General features: G+C 38.9%; 1 protein-coding gene across 24 annotated transcripts in view; it reads left to right on the top strand.

The window, feature by feature from the left end:
- KALRN (kalirin RhoGEF kinase) overlaps positions 1-12,324 on the top strand; it is a 495,003-nt gene that overhangs the window by 284,033 nt on the left and 198,646 nt on the right. For all 24 annotated transcript variants that reach the window (XR_011726469.1, XR_011726470.1, XR_011726471.1 and 21 more), the window contains one exon: positions 547-738. Coding sequence is in view for 21 of the 24 variants with exons in the window: in XM_071746600.1 (XP_071602701.1) it covers positions 547-738 (192 nt within the window). In the remaining 3 variants the exon portion in view is untranslated. The remainder of the gene's footprint in view (positions 1-546; positions 739-12,324) is intronic.

The following is a 12,324-nucleotide window of genomic DNA, read 5'->3' as shown; positions in this document are numbered from 1 at the left end:
AGTGGAAGCCAAATGTTTCTTGAGGCTGAGACATCTCTGGCTAGCATGATCACATGCTGATAGCCATTAGGAGGCCTTTGCAGGGAGCTTGTAGCCAAGTGTCACTTGAGGCACCAGAGGCTTCTGAGGTGGTTACCCCCACTTGCCTCATTACATTATCTTTGAGAAATTCCGTGGGACTTAGAGATAAACAAGTGTGTGGTCCTGTTGCTGTTCCTGGCAAGACTGGGCTGGGGTGCTTTTTTTTCAAATATGAACTTATTTCATGTGTACTCAGGAATTAGTCTGTGTGGCTTTATGCATTCTCCTTTCACAGATGGTAGTGCCAGTAGGAATTATTACTATTGTTTTAAAACTCTGGTAATCACTTGTTTTCATGCCTTTGAAATTATTAACAGTCTGTTTCAGGATTTATTTGCCACAGTTCTACTACTCATGCTCTGTTTTGGTTTGTTTTTGTTTTTGTTTTTTTTTTTTTGTTTTTTTTTTTGTTTTTTTTTTGTTTGTTTTTGTTTTTTTGTTTTTTTGTTTTTTTTTTTCTGGTAGAATACATACACCAATGCAGACAAGCTTTTGGAGGCTGCAGAGCAGTTGGCTCAGACTGGGGAATGTGACCCTGAAGAGATCTATAAAGCAGCCCGGCATCTGGAAGTACGGATTCAGGACTTTGTCCGGAGGGTGGAACAGAGGAAACTTCTCTTGGACATGTCAGTCTCCTTCCATACCCACACCAAAGAGGTAAGATGTGCATGAGGGAATTTTTTCTGTATTGTGTGGAGTGCTGCAAGAAGTTGGCTCTGAAAATTCAGATGACATAGAAAAGGCATCTTTACCACACAGGGCGGAACTCCACCTCAGTTGTTGCTTATGTCCAGCTGGTGTTAAGAGGAAAAAAAATATGAATGAAACATATGAATTATGTAGTGCTCTAAAATATAGGGACAGCATATCTAACAGATCAAGCAATGCTTAATTCACAAGTGGAATGTATTACTATAAAGCAAGTATTCTCTTGTAAAGATGTGAGTTGATATTAACACATTAGGTATAAACATGCCAGCAGGGTGATACATATCTTCAGGGGCATTCAGTTTGAATGCAATGTTAATTAGTGTAGCTGTTATTATTAAGTGTTACTGGAAGTCTTACATTGTTTAATGAGGCAGACTTCACTTCTCAAAGTTACGGTTAAAGAGCAAGTGGCCACATAGTGGTACAGTAAATCAGTGAGGACCTGAACAAATGCTGTTTAGTGTAATTGAAAAGTATCCAGAGATAAGGCTGCCTCACCAGAGATACAGTGGACAGGACATGAAATGGGAGGCCACTAGGGATGTAGTTAAAGCATACTTCACATTTTTTGCAGACCAAAGGCCGTTCAGTGATGAGTGACTTTTAAAGACAGGGTTTCTTTTGAGAGAGATGGAATTAGTCTGAATGGTTATTTTCATGCTCTGCATTTTCTGTTTGCAAAAGCACAGCTGATCAGAAATATGCTATAAGAAGCTGCAGGCTTTGCCTGTGTTTGTTGATTTAGATTTTACAAACAAATTCTGTACAACAGCTTCACACATTGGGGAGCTTCCTGAAATAGAAAGTGTATGCACACATTTATACACACACACACACACACACACATATATGAAAGATAGCTGGAATTATTATGTGTCCATTAGAGCTGTCAATTCATGAAGAATTTCCTTTTACAAGCTGCTTCTTCAATATACTAAAATCCAGTAACTTTAAGTTTGTGAATAGTACTGTTGTTTTCAGAGTAGCACAAACGCTTGCAGCTATTCTTGCTTCCCACAAGGGAAACTTAATTGGTTATTTCCTCAGTTAAATTTATTTCATAACAATTTCCTAATGTGATTAACCTTGCTTCACCTATAAAGGTGATGACTAGTAACACAAAGATAGGCAGGACTCCAGGAAGTTAAAAGTATAATGTTTTTTGTCATCTAAATTTCTTCTGATAATTTCTGGTGCTGTGAAGCCTAATTTGGAACTAACTCTTTCTTGTTTGAAAAGGTTTGGATTGAACTACATTATACTCATTTCTACCCCTATTCATCAAGAAGGGAATTTTCTGGCTCCACTTACCTGGTTTTGATGTGTCAAGTTTTGGTGTCTAGAGAATGTTTTTTCTTTTTAAGCTTTTAAATAAACTTTTGTGACAAAATCAGTGCTGTTTACTAGATACTGAGAGTAGATATTTGATGTTTACTTTGAGACAGATTGGTGCTGTGGTGCCTTTTTGGAAAGCTCAGTAAGTATTTGCTCTCAGTTTTAGGGACATCCAGAATGGACAGGCTCCTGGTGATTCTTTCCAGGGATACAGATAAGGGAACTGTAGCATAAAACTGGGACATGAGCAAAGTCAGGGTGGACCCATGAGTCAGGATTCATCAGAATGAATGACAGCCCTTGGGTTGGATGCAGGGAGGCTGCTAAACTTATTGCAGTCTCCAGCAGTGCCCCATAGTTTGAGGATGCACACAGCCTCATTCCTCCTTTATTATTTATTTATTTAGCCAAAGAAAAAGAAGTGAGGAAATTGCAGTTTCAGGATTTGTCTGCCAGCTGTGTGGATACCCAACAGACAAAGTAAAGTAACCAAAGACTGCCAGGGGGCACCTGGTACAAAGGGCAAAGCATTACTGCATCCAGTTCTGGTGTGAGAATGGTGTCCCCACCATAAGAAGGACATAGATCTATTGGAATGAGTCCATAGGAGGGCCACAAAGATGATCCAAGGGCTGGAGCACCTCTGCTATGAGGAAAGGCTGAGGGAGCTGGAATTGTGCAGCCTGAAGAAAAGACTCCAGGGGGACCTTAGAGCTGCTTTCCAGTACCTGAAGGGAGCCTACAGGAAGTCTGGAGAGGGACTTTTTATAAGAGTGTCAAACTTTTATAAGAGTGATCCAAACCCATCACCTGGGAGTGTCTTGGGGTGAGGAGAAAGTACTTCAGCTGCTGTTTTAGCTTGTTTAACATCTGACGTATTTTGCATTTTCCTATAAGACATTATTAGTCACTAAATAATAACCTTTATTACTAATTTAATCCTTTGTAGTTCTTTAATACCACTTCTTGAACTATTAACAACTGTTTCTCTTATGTTATTGGAAATTAATAAACAGTTTCCTTCATTTTTTCTTGGCAATAAGACAAGAAACTATTGCCTACATCTAAGCTTCACAAATTCTCCTTATTTCTTGATATATTAATCTACTAAGACAGAACTGGTGAAAGGCAGAATTAAGTAGAAAGAATTGGTCTTACTGACATGCTTTTAATGGAAATATTCTAAATACTTTCCTGAAAAGAACATGTAACTTCTGACAGCCTTTCTAGCACAGATGAATTGCATTTATGATGCAATAATTCCCAGGCATGGGATGAGTGCATTGACTGTGAACTTTTCACTGCTTCACCTGCACTCTGCCCACCTCTTCCTTTTCATCTCCACCTGTAACCACTCAGATTCATAACACTGGAGACATTTTTAACATCAAGTTATCTTGTCAAATAAATCCTTTTGTAATCTGTCTTAATGGAATTTATTCAGGACAGCATATAATGCTGAGTTTGGGAGTAATTTAAATCATGATATCCCATGAGCAATGAAAATTAAGAGTGGCTTTTTAATACTACAGTGGATTTGAATCACCACTCATTTCATGTGGGAGTATTACAGGATGATTCCTTCTGTTAAACACTGACTGATACTCTTAGACAGGAAAAGACTGTCAATTAGGCATAACAGTAATTCTGATTATTTTTCGTTGTTGTTTTTTTTAAGTTGCCTTACTTAAGAATACATGCATTGGGATGAAATGATGACTTTCTGGTGCAGTAAAAACATATTAGAGACATAAATTTAGAGCAGTGGCCTAAGTGATTGTTACTGTCATAACTTATGAGTAATGCAGTTGTCCTATTGCCATGCCTATAAAAGAGATGTGCATCCCACTATCCTACAGTATTCATTATGCTGGTTTAGTTGATAGCCAGTATTTTCATACGCTTTTAAGCTAAGGCATTCCTGATGGTCTGTGCAGAAATCTAGTTCCTTGGGGATCAAATCCAATTATCTGTATGGCAGGGTAAAGTTATAAATCATTATCAGTGGGATAAATGTGTTCAACAGAGCTGTACCCAAATAATTTCTCTCAGGATTAAATGTGATTGAATTCAAGTCCTTACTTTAGACCTGAATCAATTGCCTGGGACTTACCTGAGCTACAAAGGAATTTTGCAATTGCTTCATAGCTCTTTGGGGCCTGAGAAGCATGTTTTACCACCTTTAGGTTTCTCACACCTCAGTGGTTCTCAGATAACCGCCTTTGTGTTGATTTAAGTCCTGCAAGACAGCAGAAAAAAGCCAGAGAGGTATTAATGTGGTGACCTGTACTTTGTTGGTCCTTGGTGGGTCAGAAGAGCAATAGGATAAGGTGCTCAGTGCTTGCAGTTCCACATGGGGCCTGCCAGGTCTGCTTGACCCATAGAATAGGGGGATGAGGATGCTCAGGAAATATTTAATGTTGAGAGAAATGAACTGCCAAACTCTTAACAAGTTCTTCCTGAACATGTGCAAACCCGAAGTTGGCAGAGGTCCTCCAAGTGACCAAATTTGGTCAAATTTTCACAGGGATGACATAATGTATATTCTTGACATCAAGGCTAAACCCTGCAAAATTTCAATCCTTTCTTAAAAGCATGGAGAGTTTGGAGCATCTCATGGAAACAGAACTAAGACTCCTTTCCTAACACAGGCAAAGGAAATCCTTGTTACCCTTCCTCTCTTTCTGGACCTTTTGCCTCTAAATTCATCAAGTTTGGCCTGAGGCAGATACCTGGTATGGAAAGTTTCACCCTGAACAGCTTGTCTGGCCATGAGAAAATGAGAGGAAAGTCCTGGACTATTAAGTGTCAAACAGCTTCCTATGTATCCCTAAATTCCCTGTGTTTAGCTGGTCACCTTGGTCACCCTATAGGAATCAGTGGGGTTACTCAAGTGAGCCAGGGGAGGGGCTTTACCTGGTCAGTAACAGTGTTTTACTGCAGTCACTGCTAACTCAAATTTACTTGAAAACCAAGGCCTGTGAAATCAAATTCTCTCTGCTTTGGTTGAATATCATGATTATTTCAGTGTAGGTCACTAATTCTGAAAGAGCTTGGCCCCCACATTGTGGCAGAATTGCTGGAAAGCAGGGACCAGGAATCTCATGGGGCTGCTGCTGTTGACTCTTGTAAGAGGTGACCAAATGAATCAAAGTTAATAGTGAAGCAAACATGACAGTGAATCTGGGGTAAATTGTATAATTCTGACATTCATTTTAAGTTGATCCAGTAGTCAATGTTAATGCTACTGAACTTACTAATTTGTTGTTTGACTTTAACTGAGGTTTCAAGTCACCTGTTACACTGTAAAGACCAGTGCTGGAGGGGTTAACTGGTTTAACAATTCTGCTTGCTGATAACTTCTAAAAATCCTGAAAAGCCCTTGGTCTCTGAAGATGTCTACTACAAAGAATTTGTCTTATACCCTTGTACAGTACTCCTGTCCTGGACAGTGCTTTTGTTCCTCTTTTTCATATTATGGACAGATTTGAAAAACAATGAAAGCATAAAACACCAAAATTAACCAAATCATCTCTCTGCACAAAAAATATTCCCTGACTGGCCTTTTCACATCCCAGCACTTCTCATGGTTAGAATGAAGAGCCACATGCCTTGTTCAACAGCTAGAAATTTTGTTCCTTCAAAAAGATAAAATGAACAGTTGAAACACATAAAAACAGCATTAGAAAAATTGACTTTGCAAATTTCTGCCCCTCCTCTCACTGCAGGGCTGTCAAATATCAAATGGTAAATTTATCCCTTTTAAAAGTGCAAATGTTTTCTTTTCTGGGAGCTGGATCAGTGTAGTTTGATGAGGAGAGTATGATAAGCAAAGAAATCACAAGACAAAGGGGAGGAAAAGGCAAATGCTTTTATAAAGGATTAAGAAGATGCTGTTTTCAAAAAAAAAAAAAAAAAAAAAAAAGAAAAAAAAATTGCTTAGTTTGTAAACATTTTACTGTTCCCATCAGAGCTGTATTTGCAGGCAGAGTGCAGAGGAGATGGGAGAAGTGAACTGCACATAGAGTAACATGTTCAGTCCTTTGCCTGGATGGCAGATTCCTAGGAGAAGACAGATAAATTTCCAGTTTGCTGTTATCATTTTGATAACTGGGGCTGTAGAGAGGGCTCTTCTGATCTGAGAAGTGGGGTTTTTGTGTGTGAATTGTGTAAAACTTCACTTTCAGTTATCAGCAAACAGTTACCATGAGGCAGCAAAATAAGAGCAAATCCCTTTCCAACTCCACAGCATAGACTGAGGTTTTTGGCTTTGGCCAAAAAGTAAACATTCTCCAGTCACCCATGTTGGTGGTTTCTTTGCAGAGTTAAATCTTGTCTGTACCAAAGATCTGGGACTGAGGAGCCAGGACAGCTGGGTGGTGCAGGGTGCCCCTCTCTCCTGTCGATTTGTTGTCTAGAAGTGATTTTTTTTTCATGAAGGATTAAGAAGATGGGAATGGAGAGAGCTGTGGTGTTCTGGCAGCACATCCCGATCCTGAGCAGGGGAGTTTGATGCATGGCCAGGCTGCTAGTGAGTAAAAATTCTGCCATCTGTGATGGCAAAAAAAATTGAGACAGAATCAAGGTAATAAGAATAAAATCTTTTTAAAAGCAGCCATAAAGACCAATTTTTAGGAAGTCAAACCTGCAGCAGAGTGAAGGCAAGGCCATGAAAGAACTATTTACTATCATTCTGCCATGTGTGAACCAAAGGATTCCTATACAGTGCATATAAGCTCTCACTTGTCTATCCACATTTTTCAGGCCATGCTTCAGCATTTTAACTGACTGCTTGGCTTCTCTCAAATATTATAATTGGCTTTTGAGGCCCCTTGCATGTGTTTTGCATGTTATGGAGAGAGATCTCCAGTCTGTATGCCTTGCACTCCAGATAATAGTCGTTCGTGTCACAGCTAGCTGGGTCTTTTATGAGCCTGTTTTAATTGTATGCATTAACTCTCATAAAGTACCCTTTTGTTAGTCATATTACAGCCCACTTTCCCAATTTCCTGAATCTGAGCTCTCCCAGTTCCAGCGTGTGGACTTGCAGCTTTTACTTCTGGGTACAAAGGCAACAGAGTGGGCAGCCAGTACCTGGGGTGATTTGTGTACAGAGTACATTTTCATCAAAGCCATAGAGGAACACTCATGTAATTAACTCATTACTCAAAAGGCACATTCTTTTGTGCCTTAAATAGATGTATGCAGTGGGGTCTGGACAATTAGTTTAAAATGGTTAGTGTCACTGGCTAGTGACAACTTAGGCTCAAGTTGATGGATCCAATCCTTTCTTGGTTAGAGAAAGGTCCCACAGTTTGTTTACTCCTTAGAACATTTCAGAATGACTCAGATTTGTCACCAGTTATTTATTTCCAAGATTCCTAGGGTGCAGTGAACAAAGATGCACAGAAGGTTTGAAGCAGCAGATCAGGGTAAGACTGCAAGTGATGTATGGCCAATCATTGCAAAAAGCACAGAGGGTAGTGCAGCTTCCATTTGAGAAGTAATTAAATGTTTAGAACCAGTGAACAATATAGGGAACAATGTAATGGTACCTGCATTTATTTAAGTAAATTGCTGAATTTGTAGTCTATATTTTGCAGGTACAGAAAGCTCCTCTTGCACCAGATTGTGGTGTTGCATTGGTGAAAATCTGGGTGATGAAAGTCTGGGTGAATCTTTTGATGTATGAAGAACTTCGTCAAGTATTGTTATGATCAAGTATAGAATTTTTTTTATTTGCTTACTACAATTACTGCTTTTAATTACATCCAGATTCATCATTAGAAATGACATTAAAATTATAATAGAAGAACATATTTTTACCATTCACGATGCAGGCACAGAACACATACATCTAGTTCTTCAGTTATAAACCAACTTTCTCTTCTAGAGTATATTGTCCCTGAATTACATTTACATGACCTTAGGCTGGGGATCTTCATTCTCCCTGATGTAGGCATAACAACTCAAGTTATGTTTCCCCTGAAAGGAAATTATGTCTCCCTGAAAGGAGATTATTCTGTGCTGTATCAATCTGGTCCATGCAGGACTTGGAAAAAGCATCAGATGCTTTGGCATTGCGAATCCTTTTGCCATAGGCAAGGTTACTAATTAAAAAGTGTCAGCCTGCAGAAGCAGCAGATGCAGCCCACCAAGGATGAATGTCAAGAAATTGGCAAGGAAAAAGGAAAAAGCAAGAAAGAGGTTAGGAAAAGATCCGATGTTTTTTTTTTTTCCTCAGAATGTTCCCTTTCTTTCCACTTGTCATTTCTTCCCCATGAGTTTGGTGGTATCTGAAAATATTATTTCTTGCAGCAGGGTGTCTCTTTAGTTGTATCTTACCATGGAAGTCACATAGTGTAACATTTCATATGTATTGTCTGGTCATAGCCTATCTTGTCACATTTTATCTGGAATGTTATCCTTGGATGACACTTTATAGGTGGTGTGCAGTCATATTTCAGCACATCGTTACATACATTGTTTTATATGTCTCTGTTTCCATGGGTTCTTGAACATGACTCTGGAAAATGTTGAAACATGCTTCCAATTTGTAACAACCATCAGTTCTTTCAACTGAAACGGGACTGGATGCATTCTACTTGTAAATAAACATCAGCTAATGGAGGTTTATTGTGCTGAAAAGTTTTATTATCTCCACCATATTGGCGTGAGGAAATCAAGGTAGAAAAATGCTCTGCAGTGAAGCATTTGAACAGGTGCTTAAATGTAAGCACAGGCTGAAGTCCTGCCATAAATTAATCTGAAATTATGACTGTAGTCTATGTGGCTTCCTAATGCATATTATGAAAAAGCTAAATGTTACTGTGCAGAATGGGTTTGTACAAGCCTGGAACAGTAGCAGAGAAAAATAGGGTTGATGGACATCTCTCTGTGGAGCAATTCTGTTTGGGTTTTTTTCTCAGCCTGCCTTTGGTTCTCTGCAAACTGATGTTACAGCTTGTGGAGCAGAAGGGGTGCAAATCAGATGGGAAAAGAGGGTCCCCATCTTTTGCTGAATTCTTTTCCATTCTGCTCTAGCCTGCATTGCTGTGCTGGATGTTCACTTTACTGAGTTGGCATGAGCATCCTTTTGGGGCCTGCTCTGCAGCACATGTCACTTTTCTGACATAGTAAGGGGGTAAAACATACACCTGTAAAGTTATTTGTTGCTATTAACATCCTGGTTTTGAACAACTAGCAAAAATGTTGTACCATGGTAATTCTCATGGATTGACCTGACAGGTTCTTTGCTTTTCACTGGTCTCATTATTCAGTGTTTTTAACCTGTTTCTGAGGGGTTTGAAACTCATCTCTGGCATTTGCAAATAGCAGCATATAAACACTGTGTATTTAGTGGTTCTTCCAAATATACAGGTGGGATTTTCTCAGCAATCTCTTTAAGTTTTAGATTCTGTTCAAGTGGTCCCCTGCTCTAAATCAGAATTAATTTCTAGGTAACTGTCACAGATGTCCTTCAAAACTCCATAAAGTGGTCTCACTAAGTGCTTAACTAAAGTGAAAGGTATTGAATCAGCTGAAATACTTGGAAATAAAGAGCTGTATTGTCTCTTGGATAGAGGGAAACCATCTATGGTTTATATCCAGGCAAGATGCAGAAGTTGTTACAATGCATTAGAGGTTCCAGACGCTCCCCCAAAAGAAGCAAGAGAGGAGTAATTCTTCTTTTTCACTGGTTTAGTAATCAGAAGATAAATGTTTTTCTTGTTTAAAGCCATGGTTACCTGGATAAATAAAGCTTCAATTCTGGAGCCTCTCTGGACCTTGAGCATGAATGTTTTATGCGTAGGTATTTGCCTTGACTTCTGAGTAGCTGACAACTATGACATTTTTAGATATAGTTTGCATGAGTCAGATTTGTGGCTGGTTGTCTCTGATGGGCCTAATTCTGTTTTTACCAATAATGTGTTAATGTTCCCATGACCAATTAATCATGCTCACGCGTGATCAAGATCAACCTGAAGGAAGCACGAAAAAATTATTTTTGTTATTCCTTCACTGTTTTCCAGGATTCTGTATTTTTGGTTAGTACATGTTAAGTAATATAATGCAGAGATTATCTTCTTTTCTGGACACGTGCATCACTGGCAGGCAAGCTTTGTAAAAGTCACAACAGCTGGATGTGGAAAGATTGTGTTAGTACTTGAAATAGCTGCATGCATCTACATTCATCCCCTGCAGAAGATCAAGTGATGTATTAGCAGTAATTTGGACTATGTGTGTGAATGGGACAGATACAAATTTTGCTTGGGCTAAGAATGAAAGAAAAAAGGCAGTTTCTCCAAATATTAGGTAAGATGTCCCGTGTTATGTCAAAAATCCATGAAACATGGCAACAGTTCATTTAATCTAAGCTTGGTAGCTGTTTTGGGTAGGTCATGAACTAGGAAATGCACAAGGTATCTGATGATTCTGGATTTAAATAGTAAGAATTTCTTTTATTTAGTTAAATAGTTGCATTGGAATTAGACATCAAGCCCTGATAGGGACTGATGTTCCTGACCTGTGAGGAAAAGAATGGGATTTCTCCTTTATGACTCTGACTCTGTGCCACAGCTGTGGCATTCACAAGTGGGGCTTGGGAGTAATTTATTTCAGGTCCTGATAGTTGTAGCACAATAAACCAGCAAGTTTTTGAGTCAGAATCCTATTGTAAATTGTTCCTGAAAGATCTGCCTAATCTTATTAATACTGACTGATTCTTTGTACAAGGATTGCCCAGGGATTGGCAGAGGCTAAAGGATTAAAGGCCTCTGAGTCAAGGGTGACCTAGATTCTGATGGATTTTATTATTCAAATCCTTACAGTCAGAGGTCATTAGTGGAAACATCTGAAGCTAATATGAGTTAATATACTTGAGTGCTCTCAGAAATTAATGGGTGTTTTGGTTCCAGGTGAGTACAGTACAGTTTATGTTTAAGTATTTCAAAACTACTTTGATTTGGAAGCATCCTCAAAAAGTGATTTAGAATCTTGAATGTCCAGATCTTTTGTGTGCTGCTGAAATTTCAGTTCTGGAGACACTTGTGAAAACAGGGTTTTCCTCTGAAGTCTCAGTCAGAGAGAAACTGACTGCAACTTTCTTCTCTGCCCTTTCTAACATGACATTTTCAAGAAAATAGCAGATTTCTAACAGTGAATCAAGTTCTCTCACTTTCATTTTTGTAAAGGAAGTTCCCTGAGATTTTTTTGTTATCTTAAGTGAAAAAATTAAATATGAAGAACAGCTAGAAATTAAAAAAACTACTGATTTTCCCAGCCTGGAACAGAAGGATGATTTGTAGGCACAGCCATTTTTCTCTTCTATATTTACAAAGTGCTCGATTACTTGAAGATCTGATAAGCTGAGAAAATAAATGTTCCCAAAGAACCTGGTCCTTGTCTGTTATAGTCCAGCTGTCCCTACTTTTTGAGTGGGTGCAGGGACTAAATCAAACCCAACCTTTCTGTATGTAACTCATGTACAAAGTCATTGATGCATTTGCTTTTATGGTGGCTTTCCAAAGTTCAGCACCTGGGCCCCAGGTCACATAGGAAAATTCTCTCTATTTGGTTCTTTAAATATGTTTTTGTTCTTTTATTTATTTCACAAGTCTGGCAACTTGATTATATTTGTTTCTTTTGTTAATAGCCTTTTTATAGCATGCCTTTCTCCTGAGAATATGAAAATATGTAAGCAAACTGAGCAAATATATTACATTTTTGGCCCAATGTAGGGGAGGCCATTGTGATTATGCTGTTTATGAATAAACAGAGGGATTTTCCCAAACTATTCAAAGCTGATTCTGACAGTGTAACTGAAAAAACCTTCAAATCAAACCTATGCTTTAAAGGTTGTTTTTATAAATGATTTATGGGCTGTCAAGCAAGGACTTGGTAGTACTGGTGGAGAGAGAGCACTGGGAACTGGGCTTTCCCTCTTCTCATATGAGCAACCATCAGACAGGGGCTGATTTTTATCACTTGGTTTAGGTCAGGGTGATATCCTTGAAGTCAGTTGCATGCCTGTGGTGTAGCTTTCAGTGACTGCCTTAGGTTTAGACCCTGATTGTGAGGAGCCTTTGCCAGCTGGCACTTCAAGCACATCCCTCTCCTCTTGTTTTACACGGACATACGAAATTCTCAATTTCCGAAGAAATCCTGTGGGGGATGGTGATCCAATGTACCTTGTGC

This window comes from Heliangelus exortis, chromosome 6, assembly GCF_036169615.1.
Source record: "Heliangelus exortis chromosome 6, bHelExo1.hap1, whole genome shotgun sequence".
Classification (NCBI taxonomy): domain Eukaryota; kingdom Metazoa; phylum Chordata; class Aves; order Apodiformes; family Trochilidae; genus Heliangelus; species Heliangelus exortis.
The sequence above is the reverse complement of the archived record's forward strand: the minus strand, read 5'-3'. Positions and strand labels throughout refer to the sequence as shown.